The 26824-nt window shown below is 53.4% G+C and overlaps 11 protein-coding genes across 11 annotated transcripts; 6 read left to right on the top strand and 5 right to left on the bottom strand.

Moving 5' to 3' along the window:
• Positions 1–85: 85 nt before the first annotated feature.
• On the bottom strand, positions 86–1741 carry EV422DRAFT_538950 (uncharacterized protein). The gene is made up of 4 exons (XM_053071012.1): positions 1369–1741; positions 1079–1201; positions 714–972; positions 86–615 (listed from the first exon to the last, which is right to left on the bottom strand). The coding sequence occupies exons 1-4, from the start codon at positions 1566–1568 to the stop codon at positions 319–321; spliced, it is 879 nt and encodes a 292-aa protein (XP_052923138.1). The 5' UTR covers positions 1569–1741; the 3' UTR covers positions 86–318.
• A 186-nt stretch (positions 1742–1927) lies between these two features.
• Positions 1928–2776, top strand: EV422DRAFT_569952 (uncharacterized protein; the record flags this gene model as incomplete). Its single annotated transcript, XM_053072824.1, has 1 exon — positions 1928–2776. One exon carries the CDS (start codon positions 1928–1930, stop codon positions 2774–2776), a length of 849 nt encoding a protein of 282 aa, XP_052923137.1.
• A 2837-nt stretch (positions 2777–5613) lies between these two features.
• EV422DRAFT_508383 (uncharacterized protein) lies at positions 5614–6060 on the top strand (the record flags this gene model as incomplete). Its single annotated transcript, XM_053068741.1, has 1 exon — positions 5614–6060. The coding sequence occupies one exon, from the start codon at positions 5614–5616 to the stop codon at positions 6058–6060; it is 447 nt and encodes a 148-aa protein (XP_052923136.1).
• A 216-nt stretch (positions 6061–6276) lies between these two features.
• On the bottom strand, positions 6277–7460 carry EV422DRAFT_538944 (uncharacterized protein). Its single transcript, XM_053071011.1, has 2 exons — positions 6962–7460; positions 6277–6724 (listed from the first exon to the last, which is right to left on the bottom strand). The coding sequence occupies exons 1-2, from the start codon at positions 7379–7381 to the stop codon at positions 6347–6349; spliced, it is 798 nt and encodes a 265-aa protein (XP_052923135.1). The 5' UTR covers positions 7382–7460; the 3' UTR covers positions 6277–6346.
• A 562-nt stretch (positions 7461–8022) lies between these two features.
• EV422DRAFT_192807 (uncharacterized protein) lies at positions 8023–11714 on the top strand. Its single transcript, XM_053065219.1, has 12 exons — positions 8023–8318; positions 8386–8532; positions 8604–8678; positions 8738–8817; positions 8894–8981; positions 9065–9205; positions 9284–9674; positions 9744–10444; positions 10515–10895; positions 10964–11021; positions 11079–11375; positions 11446–11714. Exons 1-12 carry the CDS (start codon positions 8204–8206, stop codon positions 11582–11584), a joined length of 2613 nt encoding a protein of 870 aa, XP_052923134.1. The 5' UTR covers positions 8023–8203; the 3' UTR covers positions 11585–11714.
• Positions 11682–12457, top strand: EV422DRAFT_192941 (uncharacterized protein). The gene is made up of 3 exons (XM_053065221.1): positions 11682–11900; positions 11989–12187; positions 12251–12457. Exons 1-3 carry the CDS (start codon positions 11779–11781, stop codon positions 12254–12256), a joined length of 327 nt encoding a protein of 108 aa, XP_052923133.1. The 5' UTR covers positions 11682–11778; the 3' UTR covers positions 12257–12457.
• A 374-nt stretch (positions 12458–12831) lies between these two features.
• EV422DRAFT_508380 (uncharacterized protein) lies at positions 12832–14661 on the bottom strand (the record flags this gene model as incomplete). Its single annotated transcript, XM_053068740.1, has 3 exons — positions 12832–13389; positions 13536–14125; positions 14157–14661. The coding sequence occupies 3 exons, from the start codon at positions 14659–14661 to the stop codon at positions 12832–12834; spliced, it is 1653 nt and encodes a 550-aa protein (XP_052923132.1).
• Positions 14662–14997: 336 nt separating this feature from the next.
• On the bottom strand, positions 14998–16439 carry EV422DRAFT_192846 (uncharacterized protein). Its single transcript, XM_053065220.1, has 4 exons — positions 15967–16439; positions 15601–15888; positions 15445–15535; positions 14998–15360 (listed from the first exon to the last, which is right to left on the bottom strand). Exons 1-4 carry the CDS (start codon positions 16312–16314, stop codon positions 15227–15229), a joined length of 861 nt encoding a protein of 286 aa, XP_052923131.1. The 5' UTR covers positions 16315–16439; the 3' UTR covers positions 14998–15226.
• A 125-nt stretch (positions 16440–16564) lies between these two features.
• Positions 16565–17854, top strand: EV422DRAFT_580231 (uncharacterized protein; the record flags this gene model as incomplete). Its single annotated transcript, XM_053073335.1, has 5 exons — positions 16565–16994; positions 17017–17147; positions 17231–17514; positions 17582–17701; positions 17722–17854. 5 exons carry the CDS (start codon positions 16565–16567, stop codon positions 17804–17806), a joined length of 1050 nt encoding a protein of 349 aa, XP_052923130.1. The 3' UTR covers positions 17807–17854.
• EV422DRAFT_538928 (uncharacterized protein) lies at positions 17855–21276 on the bottom strand. Its single transcript, XM_053071010.1, has 12 exons — positions 20986–21276; positions 20648–20924; positions 20537–20579; positions 20374–20473; positions 20186–20318; positions 19928–20111; positions 19681–19860; positions 19452–19616; positions 19281–19389; positions 18979–19213; positions 18782–18895; positions 17855–18682 (listed from the first exon to the last, which is right to left on the bottom strand). Exons 1-12 carry the CDS (start codon positions 21198–21200, stop codon positions 18200–18202), a joined length of 2238 nt encoding a protein of 745 aa, XP_052923129.1. The 5' UTR covers positions 21201–21276; the 3' UTR covers positions 17855–18199.
• Positions 21277–21454: 178 nt separating this feature from the next.
• On the top strand, positions 21455–24871 carry EV422DRAFT_602813 (uncharacterized protein; the record flags this gene model as incomplete). Its single annotated transcript, XM_053073729.1, has 10 exons — positions 21455–21574; positions 21715–21906; positions 22011–22101; positions 22164–22271; positions 22329–22978; positions 23046–23327; positions 23419–23721; positions 23801–23923; positions 23981–24239; positions 24307–24871. 10 exons carry the CDS (start codon positions 21455–21457, stop codon positions 24690–24692), a joined length of 2514 nt encoding a protein of 837 aa, XP_052923128.1. The 3' UTR covers positions 24693–24871.
• Positions 24872–26824: the final 1953 nt, after the last annotated feature.

Here is a 26824-nt window from a genome sequence, read left to right as displayed (position 1 = left end):
AGTGCAGAGGACGGGAAGGCTGCCACGTCACCCGACAGCACGATCGGGCTCTATTACAAACGCGTCGCCCTTCTCCGTCCTCGGACTCCGATCGCACTCACCACCACTTGTCCACAGCCAAATCCATATCTACTACGTACTGTACAGTACTATCTAACACAGCTTCACAACCTCCGAACGGTGTCCCAATATCCGCATTACTAAGAACCAGTAAATCATGTTATCGAGCATCACCGCATCGATTCCCATCTCCCCCCAAAAAAATGGGTCCTGTATATATACATACATCCACCCTCTACCTAACGCATCTAACCCCTACTACTCGCCATCTTTCGTCGGAGCCGCTGGTGCCGCGCTATACGGCGGCGGCAGCGCACTCGGTCCCTCCCCATAGTCTCTATCGCCGCCTAGAAGAGCTGATGAGGACGTCCCCGGCGTTGGAGATTGAACGACATCGACGACATGAAAGGTTGGCGCCGCGGCGGTGTCGTCGGTGGTCGGATGTACGGCGCGGATGTTGGGTGTGGGCGTAGGGTAGGGCGGATAGAACGGGGGTTGCGATTGCGTGGTCATTGTGGGTACATTTGACGGTTGGACGTGTTCGAGTTCTACCGTCTACATATACAGACAGGTTCCAAAGAATGGCGATGAGGATTTGCGTCGTCATTTTTTTTTTGGGCAAACTCGATTTCCCCGACTCGCCCCCGACTCACCAATCTCATCCTCGTCCCCGTCCGCGTGCTACTCATCCCATTATCACTGCTAGCCGAATACGTGTATTCCTCCTGCACCATCCGCACCATCCAATTCAGTCCTTTTGGGTTATCACTCCGGTTATGCGCCGCAGCGACTCGGCGGCATGATTCTTCCATTTGGAGTGAGAGACGCTCGTGTTTACGGGCGGCGGCGCGTGTGGCCCAGATGACGGCGATGACGAGAGTGACCATGCTCACGACGGCGATTATTACGTGGCTGGGGGGCGGGGATATGACGGTATAGACAGAGTGGGGGTGAGAAGAAGGTTGCTGGTGAATGGAGACGGCATGAGGGGAACATCGATTTGCTGAAAGGAACTCACCTGACAGTCTCCTTATGACCACACTCCCGAAAGTTGTCGAAATCGGAAAAGGGGCTGGATGATCCAGAGTCTTTGCATGTGTCCGGGAGGACGGCTTTCGGGAGAAGGATGTTGACCGGCAACCTATCCGAAACCGAAGAACACTTAATGAGAAATTGATAAGCGAAGCAGCGGATGGTCGAATGGTTCAACTCATAACAAAACCAGCCATCCGCTGCAGCGCAGCATATGTACTGCTCGCGCGTCGTGCTCCCATCACCCCCTCTTAGGACAGTTCTCGCGATACATACCAAGCAGCAATCAAAAGCAAGGGCACCACCCATCTCACCGAACACGTCCTCGCATCCCTCACAGACGGCTCAATCGCCGCATTGAACGCCTTTACACGCTCATCAAACACCTGCCGCGACATTAGATTGTTGAGTTGGAGGGAGTAGGTGGCGTCGAAGCGGCCGGGGGGTTGGAGGGGGAGGGTTGAGAGGATTGGCATTTTTTTTGACGGTGAGGTTGAAGTTTGGGTTGTATGGTCGTGGGTTGGGCGGGTAGGAGGAGTTCCTTGAGCTGATATATATATATATATATAGACAGTACAGTACAGTACGTGGGGAGTTTGGAGAGTCGTTGAGGGGCAGCGGGGTTTGAGCGACCAAGACCACAGGGGACTTGGCACTGTAAAAACTACAAACTGAATACGCGCTGTCGAGTTTCCTGAGCTCTTTAAGTTTGAAGGTTTGACCTGCCCACGGGAGAGAGCTGGAGCCAATGGATAACGGCACACCCCCCCAACAGTCGGTCGGTCGTGGTGTCGACATCTCTCGACATCCCCCCCCCCCCACCAAGCCGAAAATAATGCCCACGAAAACCCCCCTCCTATGGGCTACCCTCGCCCTCCACCTGCTCTGTCTCACACACCACTCCCTCACCGCCACCTCTCTCTCCGGCAACCCGCTCATCGGCGCAATCAACCTCTTCTCCTCGCTCCTCTTCTCCTTCACCCACCACACCCATGCCTCCAGCTCCATCGCGCTGCCCACGCTTTTGCTGGTCATGCAAGCCGTGGGGTGGGGTCTGACGACTTACATGGATGTGGTACTGCAACGCGGCTGGTTCTTCGGCGTGCATGCATTCGGAGACGCGTTAGCGGAACATGCGGTTCTGGGCGTGCCCATGGGAGTACTAATCGGGATGTACCCCGTCATGTATGCCTCGACGGGGGTGACCAACCTCCTCCTCCTCCCCGGGAAACGCACCTCTCGAAAAGCATCACGGGTGATCACCGCCCTCGCATCGGCTGCAATCGACACACTTATCTTCACAGCCTACGACCTGTGCATCGACCCCCTCGGACCGGCGGACGGGATGTGGAAATGGGATCGGTCGGCGTTTGTGCATGGCGCGTATTTCGGCGTTCCTGTGAAGAACTACTACGGGTGGTTGATTGTCAATTTCCCGACGTTTTTCGTCGTGCGGTTGTTGGGTGGGGTGGGACGAGCCCGTGGGGGATGGGTCTTTGAGGCTGCGCCGGTGGTCGCGTATGCGATGAATGCGGTATGGTTGTGCAGGATTGCGCCGTTTGAGGAGTTGCGGTTGGTTACGGTGGGGGTTATGGGGGTTCCTGTTGTGGTAGCGTTGGCCAATTTGGTACTCGCTCGCTGGGAGGAGGATGAGCGTATTGGGCTTGGGAAGAAGAATAGATGATGGTGTTGGAAGGGGGTGCCACTGCGTAGGGCGGGGAAGAGTTTACGCAATCATCGAGGCCGGTGGGATCCATGAATATGCACAATAGGGCGATGCACAGGGGAAAGTTCATCACAACTGATTCCTGATTCGGCGAGGGTTGAATGGGCTTCTTCAAGTTGATAATGAGACTTCTGAATGCAACGTGCATGAGCTTGATGCAAGAGCATTCGAGAGAGTCAAATTTCCTGGGCCTTTCGGGATGCTCGGGCAAAAGGTCATCGAAAGATGAGCGCAAAAACTCATGCATACTGCGGCGGGCGGGGGGCGTTGAGGGCAGCGTGAGATGCATGCAAGTGTTACGCAGGAGGTCAGAGATTCCTCGCAAATGTCTCGCCAATCCCATCCTTTTGCTGGGGTCCACCCTGCGGCCCTAGGCAACCCACGGGCGGATTTAGCGCTGGAGGCAGGAGACCACGCGCATATCCTTGCCTATCGCAGACAGCAGGACAAAGCAGACACCAACGAGCCCACGGCAACACGGACAGCAGCAGTAAGCGTGCACGCATGACGGCAGGAACAGGAATCTTCCATGTGCTGCTCATCCGACAATTGCACAACGTACACCTCAGTGCGGTCCTTTGGGAATTCCACTGTGCGGTAGTTGGAGTTGATGCCCTTACACGCGGTGCATCATACCAACAGCAGAGAGTCCGCGGATTTTGGTCAAGAAGGAGTTGGCAAGGCCGGCAAGGTTGAAAAGTGACATGAGTGGAGCGGCTACCCCGTGAGCCCATGGTCAAGTGTCTTTGATGTAATCAGCAGCGGCAAAGGTTTAGCTCCCAGCGTTTGACTGGGTCTCGTCTTCAGCGTACGTCCACGTGTCCCACCTGCTACGGCATGGCGGCACTCATCAGGGGGAGAAGTTGGAGGAAGCTGGGCAGGGCCCGGATGATGTGTGAGGGGAGGTTGGTGGGCTGGATAGCTGGATGGGATGCTAGGTAGAGATTTAGGACTTTTTGTGTAGGGTTTGTAGTTTCCGGTTAGAGTCGGGGTAGGTTGTCATCCCCAGTGCATGAGCGACCTCGGTTTACACGACTTTCCGTAGCATGTCCGCATAGCAGTAGCAGGGCAGGTAAGACATACTTTCGCACATGCGCATTCAATCATTCTATAGTCACTTTCCAGGTGGGGAAGAGCGCTCAAATGGGACACTTCGCTCATCATATTGGGAAAGTGGGACACACTGAGATTCCGGTCGTTCCGAATGAAGAATGGGGTGCCATCTCGGCAAGGGCATGGATGCGGCTGCGAGGAGTGTTCGGGCAATCAGGCAAGCAGTACAGCTGGGCAAATGCGACCAAATGCGAATTTGATGCATGTTGGATGGTATTATATCATGGCCAATGGATGAGCCCCGTCTGTTTGGAGACCCCATCCAAATAACGCACGGTATATGTACGCTACGACGTAGGCCTGATCAACCTGTCCGATCACGGGCGTCGTGGCGGACCTACCTACCGTAATAAGCTTTCCAAGTTCCAAACCTCTAACCGTCGCAGAGTTTTTCACAGGGTGCATGTTGCATATTGCCCTCCCCGCCCGCGTCAACATACGAATGCTTCAGAATACATAGCCACGGTGTACGGAGGGTGAACCTAACCGACCACGGGCGTCGTCGCGGACCCATGCACTGTACCTCCGTAATGGACTCCTACTGTAGGGGTTCCAGTCCCCGCCAACCTTCACCTCGGTTCAACGGACTCGTCGACGGCACATCGCCTGCGCCAACATACATACAACAGTCCTCGGATCCACAACCGTCACAAACGGCCGTCACTGCAGTCAAACATTTCTGAATTCAGATGTCTTGCACGGAAAACATTCGGGTGACCACCGATCAAATTATTTGTATGGGGCACGCGAATGACTAAGGGCAACTCCGCTTGCAGCCTTGGATCGTTGGGCAGGGCGTTTGTTCTTGGGCAATAGTGTACAGTCAACGGACATAAACCTGTGCACCCCCTCTAATTGAAATCAAAGTCGGTCACTCACGTGAATTTGGCGCTGCGGCAGTCGCTGATTTATTTCAGGGGGATGCACAGCATTTTGTCCGTTCACTGTACACTGACTGTACACACACCAGATCTCTCCAAGAGCTCAGAGACCGTTGACAGACTAGACCGACGTTTGGTGAATGCGTCAAAAACATTGTGGTACGCCTGATCACCCGAGGGCTGTGGGGGCGTTGTGGGGGGATGTTTGTTGTGTTCAAATAGACTCTGCTTGCTCTGTCTCGCGGTCGTTGCCATCCGTTTGTGTTCAGTAGTGCACACCCACCACACAGTACAGTAGGAATCTCTCCGAGGGGCCATTGGGACCCGACCGATATTGGATGTGAATGTCGTTGGTCATGAACTCATGCACCCAAACAGCACCACCCGGTAGTGTACACAGACCAGCCTGATATCTGCGAGAGACCATTGAACGAAGGGGATGTTGGATGAATGACGCCGAGAACCATGTATTGCCACTCTCAATTGCGAGGTTTACAACAGCATCATCCGAACGTCCAAATTGTCTTAACCGAACAGGCGCTTGATCCCATCCTCTGGGCAATGTGCGCCCTCAAAACCCGCCCATTGGACGATGCATAGAGTTGTTTTGATAGGGGTCGACGACGCCCAGAATGGACATTGATGATCGGGCGAAATGGGCTGCGGACGAGCTCTCTGAAGGACGACGCCCGTTGGACGATGCACAGAAGTGTTTCAATAGAGGTCTACGACGCCCAACCTGGTATTGCTGATCGGGCGAAATGGGCTGCGGACGGGTCTTTGAGGACCCGGGCATGATCAATGCGGGCGGAACGGGCATGGTGGGAGAAAGACGAGGACTGTGGGGGATGGACTGTTCTCAGGAAGGTCGGCGAGCGGGGCACCTCGGCCATGGAGTATTTAAGGACCGAGTGCGAGCCCCCATCCGTCTCTCCTCATCCTCCTCTCACCAACCGCACACACATCGCCCCAAAACCCGCATCCGAAACCTGCCACAAAACACCCTCCGCCGCCAAAATGAAGTTCACAGCCATCATCGCCCTCACCGTCCTCGCGACGCTCCAAATGGTCGCGGCCGCTCCCGCCGCCGCTCCCGCCGCCACTCCCGCCAAGGCTAAAGACATGCACGGCGTCCGCGCGCCTGAGGGCGCCACGATCCAAGGCTGCAGGCGATACGGCTATTGCTGGACTTGCTGCCACTGGAATGCAGCGCAGGGAAAACAGGAGTGCGAGTCGGATTGCTTGTGAATGATGTAGACTGCTCTGGGGTATGCACAAAAGCGCCAACGTGTCGTTGTCTCGAGAATGATGACCTGTGTCGGAATCTGACTTCTCTCGTCTTGCCGTTCACAGTCTCCCCCGACCCAAGACTTCATAACAATGTGGCAACGTTGCGTGCACCACCATCGTTCGACCGCATGAAGGATGTAGATGACTAGTAGATCATGAACGATTGTATAGCAGCCTCCCTCTGTATCATTCTGCTTCGAAATATATGGCATATCCCAAAAACCCCGTCACATAATACCGCAGCTCACGAGATTGCAACGTATCTTGCGGAGTCTAGGGAGTGAAACCGTAAACTCCCGCTGCGTACTAATCTAGAACAACACACAGCATAAATGCACGCCGTCAATTCAGTACTTAGGTATCGACATCGCCGGCAATCATGCGGTGGCAGCTTCATTGCAAGAGCGGCGCTTGGAACGGCTTCATACGGAGAAATCCCGAAGATGGACGAAGACGAGGCGGGTATCAGCGATGGCCGCGGTGGGCGGCGGGGATTACTTGCGTGATGGAAGACCCCGTTGTGGCGAGGTAGGCGAGGGGGCTCTTTTCGTGCGATCTGGCGGCGTGTCAGTGTTGGGGAGTGCTGGGGGCTTGATGACCGCTGAGCGGGAAGCGTGAAATGCTGTCAAAACACTGTCAGTGGCGCAGCACTCCATGCCTTTCCTCCGCGCTCGTTGTCGGTCGAGCACAATTCTCTGACACACTTTGTCACTACCAACTGCTCCGAGGGCATGGACGATATGCCGGACCGCTTGTTGAGCTATTCCATCAACACCGGCTATCGCACCATCCCATACAAACCGTCCGCTAAGGGCACCGCTATTCCGCTCGAGCATCACGTCTTCCTCTCGGAACTCACCACTTGAGTGCACACCGAGCATGCGGGACGCCAGCAGGCAGAGGCAGAGCGAGCTCGGCAGACGTGGAAGAGGAAGCGCGAGGAGGAAAGAGTACTACCTGGCAAAACAAGGAGGGCATCGAAGAGGAGAGGAGAATTGCGCGCTAGAAAGCACTCGAGAAAGCAGAGCAAGAGCCCCGCGAGAGGGAGGAAAGGCAGCGTCAAATGCGAAAGCAACAAGAAGAGATACTTCGAGCAAAGATCGAAACAAAGGCCGCTCGACTCGCGGTATGCAGGCGGCCTGTGCCTGGCGTTTCCCGCGAGCGTGTCGGGGCACAGAGCTCGGGTCCAGGTCGGTGGACAGCGTTGGTATGGTAGGGTTAGGGTTAGGGTTAGGGTAACCCAGTCGGGGTAACCGCTCCACACGGCGGCGAGATCCATCCTGGTTAACCGAATAACCAGGAAAGCGATCGCATCCGATGGGGGACTGACGGTGTGTTGTAGTGAGGGTGGCGGGGTGGCGGGCGGGGGGGCGGGGGGGGGGGGGGGGGACTGGCAGCTGCCAGGCTCCAAGAGGAAGTCGGGGGGCGGCGGTTGATTGCCGTCATGTTGAGATACACTGTTAACTCAGATTTGTGGCGTCAAGTTGGAGCATGCCGTAAGCAATCGGAGTTCGGCTTTGAGAGACGCGAATTTACTGTAAATCGAACTTCTTCTGGAAGTTGGGAGACAATCCCGATAACGGATGAGGACGCAATGCCCGGCATTCTGGCCATTGAAAAACACAGCCACCGTCGATATTTGAAGTTATATTTGGCATCGCTCGCGAGCTGAGCAGACAGGAGGGTTCTCGAATGTTGTTTGTCACTCGGAGTCGGACTTTTTGAGTACGGAAAAGCTTCTTGAATGGGGATTGTCCGATCCTCTCAGCTAATAACATAAGGACCCTCCTAGATTCAAAGTTGGAATCGCTGCAGCCTGAGCAGAAAGCGTATCGCCAACGACAGAGCTTCTAGAATGTTTCCGGGCATTCGTCTGCGGAAGCTTCTCATTAGAGTTTGTCCATTTTCAGCTACCACAATTCGCCGATGGTTCGCCTCTTCCATATGGCGCCGCAGGACGGGCTCTGGCCTCTTGTGACAAGCGTTTAAAAGGCGCTGGTGTGGCTTTCACTTCCTTCACTTATTCGTTCAATACCCCCGGTTTTGTCAACACAAAATCGAGTGCTCTGACCTGCGTCATATATCCCTAAGTTCTTGTTTGATGCACAACTGGTCAATGATGAACCGTGTGCGATTCAGCTGGTTGCTTTCAATTGTGTTTTGCTGTGTCAATGCCCATGCATTGCGAATCCTGGTGATAGGAGATGGAGATAAATGTTTGTATCGCCTTGCTTGCATCCACGGGTGTGATCAATTAATACTCACTTCATGAACAATGTATAGCAACGCAGCCGTATGTCGAACTCGCGTGGAGCGGATGTCCATCGGCCATCGCGGCATACGGAAACCCAGCAACCGATAGCTGTACTTACGATTACAAGAGTGCCAGCAGTGATGCTGGCTTTCTCAACAATTTGCGAGGCTACTTGAGTGCGAACGTTTGCGCTTGAGATCTCCACTAAGAACGTTTGCGCTTACGATTATATTGAATAAACAATCAGATGGCACGTACGGCGGTGGTACTTACGATCATTACGTTCTCATCTCGTCAAAGTACGCCAAGCAACTTCCCGGCTGTAAGTGCGGCATTGCTATCTTGCGCGGAGCGGGCACAAGTATAACCTTAATACAATAGGCATCAAGGAGTTCCCGAATGTTAAGATCTCGACCTCGTCAGTCAGCTACCCAGCCACCTCCGACTATGCGAATGTGCAGGTACGCCGGGAAGAGTCTCATGAACTCGTGCATACCCTATACTCAAGGGCTGACTTACGAAACTCGCTTCCTGTAGGGCGCAATCTTCTCCGAAGATGAGTCCGGCTTCTTGGCTGGAGCCCTTGCAGGACTCAGCAGCACATCCAGGATCGTTGGAGTCATTGGTATGGCATGCACTTCTTCCCACTTCACATCATTTAAACCATATTTCGTGCTGACAATGACTCGATTCATTTGGTATCCTAAGGTGGACAGCCCAATACCGCAGTGCTAAAGTATACCAACGGCTATGTGATGGGTGTGGGGATCACATGCCCTAGCTGCCGTGTTCTCCGCAAATATGCCACGTCGTTTACGAGCACCTCTGAGGGACAAGCAATCGCTGCAGGTAGGATTACTCTAATGCATTCAACGATTTGCCAAGCAGTGAAGTGTTCAGCGTATTGATCTCATTGCACCTCTCCAGAGTTCATAGCGTTGGGAGCAGACATCATTTTCGGCGCCGGTGGCAGTACTGGCTCTGCGGGCATCCAGTATGCCGCCCGGAAAGGTGTCTTCGTAATCGGAGTTGACAGTGATGAAGGGCTAGCCTTACCGTTTACCAACACCAGCGACATTGCCAGCCGATACATCCTCAGTTCCGCAATGAAGCGGGTTGACCAGTCGGTATTGCTTAGCCTGAAGGACCGCTTCGCCGGCAACTTTGCTCAGACCAATCGCATCATGGATGCTACTGCCGGCGGCGTGAGCTTAGCTGCATGGAGATCGGCCGAAGCTTCGGCATTGATGGCACGCACTGTCCCTTTGATCATGCGTGGCAGCAATAATTCATGCCCTATCACGACCTATCGAACCTGGTCAGTACTTCGTGTTGTCAATGCTGCCCGTAGTTGACGGATGCTCATGCTTCTTCTCCTTCCTTCCAGTGCGGACCATCTTGCGTCAATCAAACAACAATTGCAAGGGAAAGCAATTTCCACCAAGATCAGCTCGACAGGCCTTTTCACGGCTACATCCTCCGCGACGTTGTCACAAACACCCGGAACCTGGGTTGAATTAAGTGGCGTATTCGGCATGTCCCCGCCGGACCTGGAAGGTGCCACCTTCATCAGGCTTCCCGGAACGAACAAAGCTGTTTTGTACGGCGGAGCGGACGGCACAGGAGCCCTAAACGCTTTCACGTATCTCTTTGACTTTGACTACCGGCAGTGGAGCGTGATTTCAGATGCTACTGTGGCCAGCAGCACCAAACCCGTACCTCGAATCCAACACGTTACCGCTGCGTTGGATTCGAAAACCATTTTCGTACAAGGTGGCAGGGCTGGCTTAGGATCGAACGCTACCCTGGGCGACATGTGGACTCTTGATATAGTCACAAAAACTTGGACCAAATTGTCGATGGATCTCCGTCTCTCCGGCCATGCTGGTGCCCTTGTCGAAAACAAGCTGTACATGTTCGGTGGTGTGACGGCAGATCAGAAGCTGTCCTCCGACCTCTACCAGCACAGCTTCGCCGACGGATCTCTCACTACTGTCTTGCCGGCTTCCGCTAAGGTTTTGTGGCCCGAGGGTCGGCAACAGGCGACATTGACAGCTATCAATAGCACTCACATGGCGCTGTTTGGGGGTATGAAAAGTCTTAGTAATGCGTATCATGTCTTGACTTGCGGCACATCCTGACATTATGTTCGCGCTAGGTGGTATAGCGAGCGGCCTAACCAACAGTTTACACATCTACGCAATCGAAGGGAAGGAGTGGATCCCCGTCAATCCGGCTGGTGTAGCCCCCGCTATCGAAGGACATGCTGCAGTCCTTGTGGATCCCCACCGTATCCTGTACATCGGCGGTCGCACGGCCAACTCGGCGAGTCCCGACACGTTCTTTTACAACACTGTCCAAGGAAAATGGGTCTTCACCGAGTCCGGGAAACTACCGCTGGGCACCAACTCACCAGCCGCTATGACGCTTGTACAAGCCGAAGCGGCAAATGCGTGCGTTGCCAGTGAACTACCCGATGCGTTACTATGCAAGCCAAGCACCAAGCCGTTGGTGTTTGTGTTCGGCGGGTCCCAACAAGGTGAGGGAGGCTGTGTCTCAGCGCCAAGGTTTCGTTGAATGATAGTCTTACTGCGGCTTTGATCGCAGGATACGGTGCCACAAACGCATTCTACTTGTCCCAGCCTTTGGACGAAGTGCCGCCAAGGTAACATTTAAGGAGTTCCCTTGGTACAGCGCGCATAAACTAATCATAGTATACCAGGCCCATTGTCAAACTGAACGTTGCAATGGTTGCCGTTCTGAACCTTTTAGCATCTTTCGGAAGTTTAGCCACGGTTGCGTCGATGATCGGGCTTATCATGTTTAGAAAACATCCAGTCGTTGCCTCGGCGTCGCCTGCCTTTGCTGTCCTTACGACATTGGGTATCCTCTTGGGCCACCTGTCCGTTTTCACTCACGTAAATATCGGCGCAACCAAGACCGGTCTCACCGCAACCATCTGGTTGATGTCCACAGGGTTTATTATGTCTTTCGCGGCCATGTTCGTGAAGACCCACAGGTTCGTTGCATCTTGGGCATCAAAACCCTTCTCAGAGGACTGCAGGCCTCAACTAACGAATGTTACGCAGAATCTACCGGATCTTCAACTCGAAAATCCGCATCAACCTTCCGCAAAGTGTTTTACTTCTTCGCGCGACTGCCATCTGTGCCGTGGTTTGGGTAAGTGCACCGCGCTTTGCCTGGATCATGCAAAGCTCTGCACAATGATCAGGTATCGATAACATCTTGCCCATCATCGTTTGCAGATTTATATCATAGTCTGGACAACGGTGTGGCCCATCCGAGAAGAACTTGTAGCTGACGGGGCCAGCGACTGGATTCGAGGAACGGGCGACCACTTTCAGTCGCTCGGCTTTGGCCTCATCGGCATCATCCTGGTCTTCCTCGTTGCGCTATCGTACATGTCCTTCAAGACTCGCAACGTGTGGCAGAAATACAACGAGACGATCTACATCGGGTACTCCGCTTACGCTGTGACCGTCTCGGCCATTATCATCTTGCCGCTGCTTGCGTTCCTCTCCAGGTATGGATCATGCAGTTCGCATCCAAGGCTTACCATGTGCGGACTTTAGGACGAACTATGAACTCACTGACACCCGTTATCTTCGCAGCCCGCCAGTCGTTGATACGCTATCCTGCCTGGTTGTGGAGATGTCTCTGTACACGATGTTGATAGCTGTTATTGGAACGAAGTTTTGGATGATTCGACATGCCAGCGCGGCAGGGACTGACACCCAGCACACCGAAAGCGTTAGCGGTCCTGGAGGCGAATCTGGGGAGGAGTCTTGCCTGCGGTGCAAGACATGCAAGGTATGTTCGGGGAGGTCGAACGCCGTTATTGGCTTAGCCTTATGCGTTCCAACCTACAGCAAGCTTTGAATTCTAATGCATCGAAGGGAACGGCTTCGAAAATGCTTGAGGGAACCGTGGCTCGCAGGGTAGGCAAAGGTAGTGCGAATGCGCCGGCCGGAACCCCCTCGCCTCTGAAGACCGCCGCAATGCAGCGCGGGGTCTGACACACCGGGAAAGAGCTTGTGGATAACATGTGGACCCGCACGCCAGACAGATTCCTAGAGGCTTGAAGGTAATGCAGCCTTGTCTGATACGCCTGGAACGGGCTTGGGGACAACATGTAGGCCCGCATCGGATGTTCGCGGACTTGCTCTTATAGCGATACGTAGACCATGTCCTGTCTTGGAAAAATTCCACATAGTCTTGCGACGTCTCTTTCTACGTACGCAGTCATCTGGTCATGGATCAGCAATATCTTTGGCCCCGCTCTGCTGCATGAAACCCCCGAGTGTAAGGGCTGTTTTAGCTGCGACACGAGCTCGCGCTCCCGAACCGCCGGTGCCTTGCTATCGGTACGCTTTTTCCCTCATGCCCATCGCAACGTACAGTATGTGAGTAGGGATGTACTGGCTTCTGGATCTTTGTACAGTATATTTTCCCAATTACTCCGCATCAGATGGGTGCGAACTTTCGTAAACTTTGTGCGAACTGCGGATTCCGACGCTGTGTAATCTCGCTGACAACTTGGGGAGAGGTAATGTCCGGAATCTGATTTCCGTATTTCTCAACCGCTCGAATGAAGTTTCTCTCAACAGATGCATCTTGCGGGTCGTAGAATCGCTTGACGTAGGATTGAAGGACGTTATCCATGCAACGGGGACCTTTGCTCCCTTGTCAATCAGAAAGTAGATCAGCTCTTCATTCCCGCGGACGAGAGCTCTGCAAAGAGATTTCAGAACCGCCTGTTGCCATGAAGGTCCTTCCTGCGGTATCTTTGCCAATAGCATTGCCAGAAAGGGATCGTCCATTGATTGGCATGTTGACTCTTGCGATGCGGGTGCCAATACGCCGACGAGCGCTGGAGACACATCACATTTGTTATCGATGAGAAATCGAATGATCCCCGAGTCCCTTCGCTCTCCAGCCAGTTCGGCGAGGCGTTCGATAAAATATTCCTTGTCTTCGTGAACGGTGAGGATACCGCTAAGAAGGGTCAATCTCTCCGGATGTGATATCACTTTACGATGATCGATGAAGGTAATAGTAGCATGCAACACGCGTGAAAAGCGTGAAATCAAAGAGTAAGTTCACCGTCGAGGGGTGGAGGCCGGGGCCACTTCCCACTGCGTGAAATTGCAGCTCATACCTCCTTGACGAGAATGTCAAATATCTTCCAATCATTATCATTCCGCATTTCCAGTACGCTTGGGTTGAAAAAGGTATCCGCCCTTGTTTCCATGCCAGTAGTCAGCACGTACTCAACGGTGGACACGCTGCGAGATCTGAGAGCACAATCCAATGCGTTTCCGGGTGGCCGGTCCATCACCGTACATGCATGACTAAGGTTGACACCTCTGCCCCACAGGTACTGTACAGTGGGCAGAAGACCATGCAAAAGAGCCGAAACGAGGATCCATCTGGCGCTGGAGGAATCGGGGACGAGGTCCGGGTCGGCTTTTTCTCGGAGTTGATTGATGACACACTTAAAATAATGCGAGCCCTTCCCTTCATGCCCATCATCCGCGCCGTTCCCCTCAGAATCCTTATGCAAGTCCAGTGGGAGCACGGGGCGCGGTCGCAAACATGAGAAGCCCGTCAGGGCGTAAATGTAAGCACCGAAATTGACGGTGGGAGGCGTTGGAGTGGGATTGCCAAAGTCTTCAGCAATGATAATCTCCGTTCTGTAGAAGTCGTTGTCCCCTTGCGGGCGGGCGGCGGTGAGGGCTGTGATGCACGCTGTGTAAAAGGATGGGGAGCTTGCAATGACCCTCCGTAGAGTGGGATGCGCGGACCAGAACGCGTGGAAATCGGCGAGCGAGGGCAGGTGCAGCGCAATCGTCTGCAACACGTGCGGGGGCAGGCTGAAGAGCTGCTGGAGTGCCGGCATTGCGTTGTGGGGGGAGAAGGCCACCTGCCCAGTGCTTGCAGACGAGTGGACAGCCCTGGACGGTGTGGACTTGTGGGAATGCAATGGCTGCGACTTCCGACGCCTTGCGCCTCTTCCTACCTGCTTTCCCAACTGCTTTCCCACCATCTGCTGGACGCGGAGGACCTGGAAGTGGAGGGCTGTGGAGGGACCTTGGAACTTCTCGCCCCTTCGCGTGCGACTTCGCCGGCTGCAGGGCAGGAGCAGTCATGACACCCATGCCAACAAAAGACGGCGCACAAAAGGCAGAGTCTTGAAGGGGTAGGCGCCGACACCGCATGAAGAGACGCTTGCATCCTGCTTTGTGAAGGACAGAAGGTCTCTGTCGAGAACCAGAGGTAGACATTCGAAGCTTATTTCAAGCGGCAGAATTCTAACATAGCCTCTAGAAGCACAGAGTAAGCAGCAGACAGGGTTACTCAAAATCTAATCCAAGAGTGGAGGCGGGGCAGGAGGCGGGGTCGAAAAAAGGTTTGAACGTGAAAGAGGAGCGTGATCTGAACGGAGAGCCATGGTTATTTGGATCGTACGCACCGATATGAAACACACCTCAAACAGTGTTTATGTGTTATTTATTATACATAGATATCTATTTCCGATGTCGTTCTCTCGAGCTACTTCGTCTTTCCCTCTCCTTTCCTTCTAGAAGAAAAGGACACTGTGTATATAAAGAGGGTGTCCACGAGGGAGGGAACTATCAATCAATCAACTGAGTTCGCGACATCATATTTGAAGTTGTCTACGCATATTTTGTAATGCTCGTCAAAGCCGGGTAGGACGGCAGGTAGATTTTTGTTGTTCATACTGGGGGAAGCACTACTTCCATAACACAATTGGCTATGTAAGGCCAAATAATAGTAATAGATGCCCCACGACCATTTCGATAGCGCGAGTTGCACAAAGAAACGGATCTAGGTTTTCATGCCAGCCTTGTGATGACCTTCGTCATCCTGATCGTCGACTAATCTCCCTTTCATATAAGCTTCGGTCGCGAGAGACATGGATTCGCCCAGACCCGAGCGGGCAAGGGGCAACACCGAATAGTCTGAGAGTGAGCATTAGATATATCAGCGCATGAACGGTGAATGAAGATTGAAAGGAGCTGAAGATTGACAAGAGAACCACCCACCGAAATTTAGTATCTTCTCAACGACGTCTGCACCCACTCTCCAGTATTTCTTTAACTCTGGGCGTTGAATGTACAACGCGAAGGTTTTCTCCTGTATTGATTGTTAGCCGTCCGGTGTGATATGAAAGGATCCCTTGACCAACACAATACATATACCAGAAGTTTCAAGTGTCCACCCAGCCTGTCTTCTAAAAACCACCCCCTTTCCCCTGTTACGTATCCTTCCGGACTTGTGCCCTGGTATTGCCTTAGGACTCTTTCCTCATGAACAAAGCCAGTCGCTGTTGATGGCGTTGAGGAACTGGTGATCTTTCCGTCGCGCTCCAAAACCGAAACCAGAGCATGAGCCATCTCATGGACTAGAAACCAGACCAGCAACATCACGAACGCTCTTTCTTCGTGTGTCCACTGGTGGATGGCCGTGGTCGGCAGAACTTTTACATCCTGAGTTTAGTGAAAAAGAAACGGTGAGATCTAAGAGTGAGATTACCGGTTGGGTAAAGAGCTCAAATCCCTACATACCAATTCGTTTAGGAAAACGTTGCCGCACGCCACGCCGGGCGGGCAATGCTCGCGGTCAATGTGGAGTCCATGCAGTGTGTTCTTCGCCCACAGACAAACGTATACCTCGATCTCCCCAACGGCTTTGGTGATGTCGTCGTAGGAGATGTCATCTACAAACGAATCGGCAATCGTCTGCATAGCCAGTTCGGTGGAGTAAATTCCGAGGGCAACCTGTAGAGAGTGACGCAATGCTGGGACGTTGGGTTGTAGGTCGACGTCAGGGGAGTCGGTGACCTGCAGGCCGGCGTGATCGTTTTCTCTGTACTTGCTCGCGAGCTTCGCCCACTTGATCGACATAGTGGTCATCGTAGCTATACTCGGTGTGTCCGTGGGCAAAGGTCGGAAGCCTGGGTTTGGAACGACATTAACCCTCTGTGCTTCTCTGTAAAACTCAGTTTTAAGGGGGGTGTGAGAGAAGCACGTCCCGCTACATGTCGGAGCTGTAGCTTCCTTTCTTCCTTCCTTATCCGGGGATAGAGCTTTGATAGACGTTGAATATACACACTATCGAGCATTCTCTTACAAGAGCCCTCTCAGCCTGTCGAGCGTTGCATGTATGAAGGCCCTCGATAAGATCATGCAGTTCAAGGCCGTTGAACAATTTCGGCAGTCCAACAACGTCACCGCCGGGGACAGTCGACCGACTTTCTACTACTTTACCAGCGAGGGGGAGGAGATCGAAACGGACGCTCACCTCGTCAGCCTTCCCGACAACTCTACCATCTACTATGCGACTTTCCCAAGCTTGGACCTATATTTTGCCAAGGAACTTCGCAAGTTTCCCCTCCCGCCGCCCTTCACCGACACTTCGCAAACGAACTGGTTCGTGGAGTTGGAAGAATTGAATTGCCGCTGGCGGGTTCTCTTAGAAAAGTGGGACGGGCCGTTTTGGAAGCTTCCCACCGAAGTTCAGGCGGCAACGGCCATCCTATTGGAAGAGTTATTGAAACCCCTCTCCGGCAGCGTCACTTGCACACATCGAATCTGTAAGCAAATTGACCGGCGCAGTGGAGGCGTTCCATAGCAAGACGCAGAACAAACCCGACATCGGTAGCTGGGTCCCGCAGGACATACTTTGGACGCTGTTGATGATCATGAAAAGTGTAGCTGATCTGGGAACCGTGGACGGGGAGAGTACTGTATGTCAGAAATGTCATATACCCGTCAACTGTACAGTCGATTTGTTGACTCGTTCTTCGGTGGGGATGTAAGGTTCAGGCAGAAATCAAACCAACGCCTTGCCACGGAGAGGTCGTTGCCCGAGGTTGCAACGACCTCTCCGAGGCAAGGCTTTGATTTGATATCTGCCGGAAGGGGTGATCACCTCCGGAGTGGTGATCACCAGGTGTACTTCATCAGTACTGCGTATCTCCGAGCAAACGTAGTCCCCATACTATGCACTGAGAATTCGAAAGTCCCCATGCAAACGCCTACGGACGCGCGTGCGTTTCCTACACACCGACCCGTGGCGGGTGTCGGGGGTCGCCCGTCGGGTGTCGGGGGTCGGTACGGGGGTAGATACCTACACACCGACCCCTCACCCGATGTGATTCTGTGTTGATACCCGTATCAGTGGCGGGTATGGGGACGCCACGACTTTAGTGGAAAATGGGCGGTCCACAAGGTCCCAGGCGAAGGAGGGGATCTGGTCTCGGCGGCGGTCCACTCTGGAAAGGGTCCGGACAGCCGTGATGTGTGTATATATATATATAGCGCAATGAAAAAAGGAGTCCGCAGTGGGCCGGTGTCTCCAACTAGGGATGCCGGCTGTACTGTCCCTAGCGGCGTATTTTCGTGATACGCTTTGTCGATACTGAAGCGGCATCAAAGTATGTTATAGAGAATACAGACACGTTCTTTTTTTGGAAATCATATGTTTTCGTGTATAGCTGGGGAGCCTATATATACCAAAAAAAAGCGCTGCGCCCAGACACTCGCCTAGTAGTAACATGGGATCACATACGCCGAGGATGAACAATCGTGACGTTCTACGCAGTTTCGTCATTCGCTTGTGCTCGTTTGACACTAGACCTTCTGTTATTTGAAGGACTGGTTACGGGCGAAGTTGTTCGCCGGCGCTCTCGTATCGTATTGCTTGCTTGTGCTGGCTCCGCCTTCAGGCAGAACAGCTTCCCCAGCGCCAGAATATATAGTCTTAGCAGCAACTTGCGGGTTACTGATAGCTGCCAAATCACCGCGCATCATCGACAGCAGGCGAACTCGACCAAGACCCAGTTCTCGATCCCATCCTACTCGTCCTCGCACTCTGCGGCCCGCCACCAACAGAGGACGACCCCGACGAACTATTGACTTCCCTCCCCTGTCGCGCCGACGGTAGCGCCGACCCCGGCAAAAGACGACCCGCCGCATTATCCCCCGGTGTCGAATGGATCGACGACTCTTCCGAGGTATACCAAGGCGACGCAATTGGCAGGCGATGCCCAACGAGTGATTCACGTGTGGACCCGAATTGCGAGGGTGTACCCATGATGCCGCTGGACCGCCCGCTGCTCATTTGAGATGTCGTGTCGTGGCCGGTCATCCCGCTGCCTTCCCGCATGGGGGTCGTGTCGGTCCAGGATGGTGGCAGGTATTGGTGCGCTCCGTTCCGATCTGCGTATATTGACTTATGGGTGCGCAAACGTCGGATTTCGCGGAGAAGCGACTTTCCTCGCTGAAAATTATCGTAGGAAAAGGCAGTAGGGAAATATGAGTGTGTCAGATGCACACAGTCCGGGTCACCTACGCGTCGAATATAGAAAGATATGCGTACCTCCGTATGTTGTATCTGGTTTGCAAACAGCTCCGAATTGGCATAGTCGCCTTTCGCGCAGTAGTAGTCCGCCAGATACGTTATCGCATGCTCGTGTCTCTCCTCGTTCGCGCGCTATTTTGAAAGGAAGGCATCAGTCAGATGAATTTGTACGAATCTTTCCCCGGGCGTGCGTTTCCAATAGAACACGGGCATACCTTATCCACAGCACCTTTATGGTACTCCTCTATCCAGCATTTATAGTAGAACGCCGCTTGAGCAGGGTCGTCCATCTCCGGCGCCCTTTCAAATATGTGGGCAATATAGTAAAACAAAGCACTGCCCCTTTCGGGGCATAGTAACGCACGTCGGTAGCATTGAAGGGCTTGGTGGTTCTTGTTGACGCCTTCGTATGCTTGGCCCATGCATGTCCATGTTAGCGCGTGGTCTGGCCTGCAGCATTTAGATATGTGTCAACATGGGAGTTAGGGAGACAGCCGTGAAGGCTAGATTGGCTTACTTGCACGTAGCCGCCTTGCTGAAGTATGTAATGGCATGATCTGGAAGAGCGAGCATATCGAATGCTTTCCCGACCCCAAACCATGTCCGGAAATCGGTTGGCGCCACGTCTGCAAGGTATCCATCAACAATGCGAAAGATTGGAAAAGATGGTATCGCGTGACCAGCTCACCAGCTGCCCGACGATATGCCTCCAAGGCAGCATTTGAGTTCTTGAGCTCCACATATTCGTCTCCCATCATGATTAGAGCCTCCACGTGGCCAGGTTGCAGTTTCAACGCTCTACCAAAATAGTCGATTGCTTGCCCGTGTTCTCGACGGAGACTGAAGAAATTGCCTACAAGCGGGTTTCAGGTCAAACCCCGTCAGATGGGAAGGCTATACGGAATCGCGCAACCTACCTGCAACAATGCAGGTTTCGAGGCGGTATTTGTCGATGCTCAGCGCATTTCGCGTCAAAACAGACAGTTTGACCTCATCATTCATAGTGAACAGGATATGAGAGTGGATGTCTATCTGCTCTACCGAGTAGGGCTCCAGCTCTCGGTATTCCTCGAAATAGTCCAGCGCTCTTCGATACTCTGGGGAAATGATGTCAGCTTTTCCGTGCGTGACGGAAACCGCTGATGATCCTGGCTGGCAACCTACTCCCTTGTTGGTAGTGAGCCAAGGCATCTTGCAGTCTCAGGTAAGAGCTATTGGGAAAGACCACTGAGAGGTCTGCAGAAGCTTGGGAATATAGATCCGCCCCAATGCCATGCTGCGCCACCATGTGAAGAACGAAGAATCGTCGCATGTACCCATCGGGTAACTCGGTGAGCAGCGTATTCAGCTTTACAGATTGCGATGTTGTCAGTCGTCCGTTCACCCACGTCAATATGGAGAGTTTCGAAGCGTTATTCATACCTCCTCTGGATTCGCCACAAGCTCGGCGGCCTCCTCCCAGGCATTCCAGTTGTATGGATTTAAGGTTATCGCTTGTACCAAAGCCTCTTTTGCCAGATCGTAGCGCTTCACTTTCCGGTATACCAAACCACGGCTAATGGGTCCAACGTTAGTGTGTGTTAAAAGGAGTGCAAAGCGGTTTAACGTACAGCCAAAGACAGAAACTATCCAGATGGCCATCATTTCGTTTCAGTTCCAGTTGAATCTCGTGCAGGTAGGGGTTGGGCGCCTTTGTGCTTTCCACGATGACTAAAAAGGGAGCAATGTCAGAGATTGCCTGCGTTTGCCTTTGCTTGCTGATCCATGACGAACTCTCAGTTTCCAGTTGTTGCAACGCTTGACGGTTTTCACCGGCCTACAGGACGGTTTGTGGTCAAACTTCACTTCGTTGAGCGACTTCCTCCCTCAGAGACCCATACTCACGAGGTATTTCGCATACAGCCTCAGGAACAACGCCCTTGGAGCCTGTCGCTTCGTTTCCATGGCCAGACCAGCCACAGTGCTTGGCGGTCGCAAACACCACGCTGTACGTTCGTAGTCTCGCAGGTTGATGAAAGACAAAGCAAGTGAGCAAGCTTCCTCCTCAGTTTCCGAGACGATCGGCTCCTCCTCCGTCGCGATTGCCGCTGAAGCCACAGTCTCGTCCATAGAGTCGGTCGAGGTGGGGTTCGGTACAAGGCATCGTAGCTGATCTGCCGACCTGTTGCGGACGACGCGTTACTTGGGAAGGGCGTCAACGCTGCCGCAGAAGACGGGCATACCATTTGGCTGCGAAGTGCAGTCCGCGCTCTCTGCATTGTTTGACATTATTCCTCAGACCACTCCGGAGTTCTGGGATGTCCTGAGTTGAAGGTTGCAAGGGAATTACTTCCCTAGCTATTGGGCTCACATTTCCTGGAGTTTCTACCGAGGGCGTAGGCTGTTGCCTTGCTCCTGAAGGTGTTTCTGCAGAGGGCGTTGCTGCTGGGCGAGCCATGGGGTTATTTACGTATGGGTTTTCGAGTGAAGAAACCAAGCAATGGGGGCGCCCGGGAGTCTGCCCGGGAGTGGGAAGCAAGTGGGAAGTGAGAGAATCGCAGAGACTTGACTCACGCACGGTCCCCACGCGTCAGGAAGAGGAACATCCTAACGCGTCCTCGAAGTTTTTTTGGTTTTCCGTCCGTGACATACTACGGAGGGATTTGTCCTGTGGTCGGCGATATCCAAAGGCTAGATGCAACGGAAAAAAACATGTCCCGAGTATCACAGGCTTTGCCGGCGGGATTGCCTGCCGCCCCAAAGCCTTTGAACGTCCCTAATGAGTTGAATCAAACCAAAAATCAAATCACAAATGCCAGGACCGGCGTCGAGGTATGTCATCCTCGCTGCTGCTCCAAGTCATCTATGATACATGAAGCGATGCACATGTGTACGTCTCGTCTGCATGTCCTGTGTGTCAGCTATCTAAGCTCGTTACTTATTTGTGGCTTTCCATTCTCCCGAATGTTCAGACGTACGAGAAAGCCTTTCGGGAGAGCTTGACCTTCAAGCGAGCCCAGTTCCAACCGTATGCGATATTCTCCGCAGAAGTGCCCACCACATCCATGACGAGCGACGAGGACTATGCCAATGAAATGATCTTGAGAGCTAAGGATGCATTGTTGCGGCAGAGTGGCCAAAAAAAGAAGCTGGAGGAGGAGCATGTACGCTATCTACAAGGGGAACTCTCGCAAAACGGCCAATGCACCGCAACGATAGGGCCGGTGATGCTAGATACCTATCTGAATTGATGATCTATTGACTGTAGGCCAATCAAAAGCTGGACTCGGAGGAACAGCTCAGGCTCAAGGTCGCCACTACCCGGAGAAAGTTTCAGGCAAAGAAATCGCTGCTCGAAGGTAACATCTGCAAGTGAGATTTCATCCAAGCGTATCAGGAAGAGCTGATGAAACATCTCTAGCGGGCCCAAAGTTTGTCCATCACTTTTGCTGCACATATGGTCCAGTCCTTCACGTGCACGGTCTCACTTCCCGGCTGTATGTGGCCTTCGCATCCAATACATGGCTCGGTACGTAGAGTTTGATTCGGCCTTGATGTCAAATCAAGAGTCTAAACGTCTTTATAGAGTTCTGGGAATTCGCACCCGGCTCCACGCAGCCGACGCTCCGCAACGTCATCCAAGACCTTCCTACGGATGCCATCACCTCCGTCTTGCATCTCTTCACTCACGAGAAATCGGCGCAAACAGCGGAAGAGCTAGACATTTCTGGCTCAAGTAGCGGAGATGCTGATTCAATCGACGTCAACGACGATGAACCCATTCGGCTCTCAGTGTCGTCGCAGAGGGCATCTCGTGTCGTTTCCCCACCTCCGCCACCATTAAAAATGACGATCAAGTCCTTACGTGAGTCACAGAAACCATCTCAACCAGCGCCCACAGGCGGCGCCGTGGCAAAAGAAGATAAGGGAAGCAAAACCCGACTTTGGGGACCCTCAACCGCCGCCTCGCGAGCACCTTCCGCTAGGCGACGAGTGATCGGAAACGTTCTTGAGGAGGATGAAGAAGAAGACGACGAGGAAAACTCCGATGACAAAGCTGAAGACGCAAATCTGGGCTCCGGGACCGAACTCGCACAGGAAGAGCCAGAGACGCTTGAGCCTGCCGAGTCAATGCCGTTCACTTTGTCAAAGCATGTCTTCTTTTTGGGATGTGCAACGGGTGCAGGGGTTTTATTGACCATCGAGGTCGTGTTCGACCGAGCAGCGGATACTCTGGTAAGCTAAGCAATTCCCAACGGCGTTGCGCGATCGTTCATTTCAAAGCTGATCTGGGACAGCGCAGACGTATACCTGCAATGTTCACAATCAACGTCGCCTCTCGAGGGCAGCGATCCGAAGTTGCTGCTTTGTGGATTACGACGATGTTGTCGTCTGCCTCGTGTCGCACACCGGAAGCGATCAGATCCTCGCGGCGTACAACCTTGATCTGGAGGATGAGTGGCAATGCAAAGGCGATGTGCTGAAGTATATCGCTAAAGACAAGCAACTCAAAGTCATTGCGCAGACGCGGTTGGAGTCCGTGAGAGAGAGTCTGGGGCTGGAGGACGACCGGCCGACGGCAAATGTAAGCGCTGGCTTGGGATGTGTGGATGGGGCGAGTCCCATATGTGGTTTATGGTCTCTGGCTTATCCATCATTGTCCCTTGCTTGTACAGCTGGATGATTCCTTCATCACAGCCTTTTGCGCCGACAGCGTGCAACGATACCTGCTGATAGCCATGAAATCCGGAGCACTCCTGCGTCTTAATTGTGAAACAGTCATCGGCGGCGTAACAGGCCGAGACCGGGAAAAAGACACCACTACCTTAGAGCCCGAGAAGCCTCCCATGGGAATAGGGAGTCGGAGGTCAAGCTTCAGCGGTGAACCACCTTCCCTGGCCGGGCGACGAGCGAGTGTGACGATGGAGTACGTGCCTCCGCCAGCGCGGAAGGATCTCTTTGTCGCTTGGTGTTTAGATGTGAGTTGACAACTCCGATCCCTTCCTAACGCTTGCTTCATCGCAAATGTGCAATTTATTGATAGTCCTTGTTCTATAGATTCAACCGCTGCCAACAACATCTCTCAGCCCCGTGCGCCCACCAGGCAAGTCCGACGAGGAAGGCCAGCAGCGTAGCCCGGGAAAAGCATTCTATTCTTTCCGCACCGGCCCAGAGATCTTGGTGATGACAACTCCTGCCTTATTCGCATTTTTATATCACCTTCTCACATTTTTGCAGGCCAAACACATCAGAACCTTCCTCCACACGGAAACCAAGAAGCCATATCTCCTTCTCTGCTGCACCGACGGATCCCTTCGCATGTATGCCATGGAAGGCGGCCTTGCCACGGCCACGCCCGTCGTTTACACCTACGCCGACCAAGACAAGGATTCACATGGCCTCGCCACCGAGCCGGTGTTGGTCTGGGCGGACGTGGCGAATCTGAGGATCGATGGGGCGCCGTTCAGGCAGTATTTGATGGCATATACATCCGATGGTAAACAATTCCCATCGTCATCGATCTTACGTCGGATGATTGCTAATGCATGGATACATTCGCCCAGGCATCTTCCTCGTGTACGCTGTCTCCACACCAATCCCATTAATGGAACACCGTATCCTCTCCAACCGAGTCTCTCAACTCTCGCGAGACACGCCATCAAGTTCATCCAACTCGCACCTCGACAGAGACTCATCCGACCCCGCTGCGAGCGCTGGCGCACGCGGCGCGGTGCAATCGTACGGGGCTCCATTCACCCCAGGTGGCAATGGACTGTCAACCAAACGAAGTTGTAGGATGCTGGATCCCAAGACGGGAACATGTATTATTACGGCGGGGAGGGATTGGGGGTTAGTGGATATGAGGAGGTTGACCAGCTGGGATGCAAACACTCTGTCGTTGGCCGTGGGGAAACCGACGACATCGGGGAGGGGACAGAGTGGGGTATAGATCAGGAAACTGCGTAGATTTGACGATGTTTCGCGGACAGGGAAACCATTTATGCGGTGGGCTCAACGTCCCGGTGTTCACCAGAATGTTCATTGCGGTTCCAAGACACTATTCTACATGTACACTTTACTGTAAGCTAGCTGGCTAGCCATGCGTAAACTGCCCACATCAATAAGTACACCGGAGTCTCTCGTTGTCCTCCCTCAGTCTCCGGTTTTCTTGTAACAGCGTCTCGTTCGGTGAGTAGCGACGGAAGAGGTCCTCCACTTCGGTCTGTAACAAACAAGGGGTGCCAGTTGAGCTTCTTGGTGATATCGGACAAGCTTTGAAATGTGGTGCCGCTCACCTTCTGTATCCAAAACTGTCTCAACAAATCCACATGCATGTTTCGCACATCTGCTCGCAGCTGCTCCCGGAAGTCCTCCAAACAGTCATTGACAATGCTCTGCAGCATCTGATGTTGAAAGCTGGGAGGTGCCGACACCGCCGGCGGTTGCCTAACGGGCGATTTTGTTGTGGGCGTCAGGCTTGAACTTCCCCGTTTCGCTATAGCATCCTCCACTCTATGCGGGTGGTAGTTACCGAGGGGAACGGAGCGATAAGGGACTGCGGCTGGAGGGCTCTTTGAGCGTAGGGCTGCATCTGAGTTGGACAATATTCGTACACTGTCCAGCGCTTCTCGTTGAACCCAACCGCAGAAGTCTGCTGTAGTGGTCGTCCGCGCGTCAGGCAGGTGTTCATCAGATGAGCCAGAATGTGGCCGGCCCTTTGTTGAGCCTGCAAATTTGGCGACCTCAGGGTTGTTTCCTACCGGCGGACTCCCAGTTGCTCGCCTGAGATCCCTATCCTGATGGCGGCCAGTGCTCGGCTCCCCTACCGATGTCGGACGCCTGGGTTGGTCTCGCAAACTGTCTTTGGCTATCCTACCATCCTCAAAGACATCCGACGTCGGGAACCGAGCAGCAGGACCTTCCCGATTCGGTTGATTCCTGCCTAAAGGGACCTGCGGCTCTGGACTTGGTTCGACTCTCTTTGCATTCGACATTTCCCGGAATTCGTCCGGAATCTCCGGGCGGTTATGAACCGGCCGACCCTCATTGTTACTCGGAAACCGTTGCAAGTCATACTGGGAAATCGACGCTGGGTCGACCTTCAGTTCTGCCCATTTCGCCCCAGTCTCTCCTCGGAGTAGCGTCGCGCTTCTCCGCGCTTCTGAAGAACCGTTTGAATCGTGGCCGACTGCAAAGGGGTCTTGTACGTGTCCTGGCTGAGGGACGGTCGTCGATGCCAAGGGCAATCGTTGAGTATCCTTCTCCGCAAGACTGCCTGAGATATGAGAATTTGGATGCAAACTCGACGCTGGTGGCGATCGGCTGGTTGATTCCGGAGTAGCTCTCCGAGATGTAGAATGTTGAGACTTTGCAGCGATAGGAGAGAACATGTTCATGACTACAAGTGAAGTAGGAATCAGTGGACAGCGACCTATCATAAAGCTTCTTACGAAGGTTTACCTTCGTCATTTTGTCCCGGAGTCATACTCGCCTGAAGCCTTGCCAGCTTGCTCTCCAAGTCTTCGTTCTTTGATGAACTAGTCCCAGCAGAGAACCTCGAACCCGTTCCAGTTGATGTCACACGCGGGGGGGATTTCTCCGATGGTGGAGATGGACCTCTGTTACTGTTCGTTTGCGAAGGTGGCGCCCGACGCTGTGGGGACGTGCTTTGCTTATTCTCCAGGTTTCTGCTGTCCTGCAACTGCTCATTCTTCGTGGTCCGAGCGCTTTGAACCTTTGAACGAGCCTCCGCGAGGAGCGCCTCAGCTGTTGCGGAGACCGCCCGCCTTGCAGGTTTTTCCGAGCCCGTGGTGCCTGTGGTGGATCGATTTGTCAAAGCCGATATGGCTCGCGAGGCTTGAAGCTTGTCTGTTGAGTCAACCGGATGTGAACGCGTAGGCTCTGCCGAACGCAGTGGGATTAAGTTTCCCGCCCTATATACTGCCGTTCATAAAGTAGCCCACCCACCATTTCGCGTCACGCTTTTAACAGGACTGAACATGCTCATTAGTTCGTTGGTCTTGAGGTTGCTAACCGGAGGTGGGTTTTCTGCATCTCTTGTAGAGAGGGCCCGCCGAGTCC

Source organism: Fimicolochytrium jonesii, assembly GCF_025526975.1.
Source record: "Fimicolochytrium jonesii strain JEL569 chromosome Unknown EV422scaffold_23, whole genome shotgun sequence".
Lineage (NCBI taxonomy): Eukaryota > Fungi > Chytridiomycota > Chytridiomycetes > Spizellomycetales > Powellomycetaceae > Fimicolochytrium > Fimicolochytrium jonesii.
This window is presented reverse-complemented; position numbering and strand designations above follow the sequence as displayed.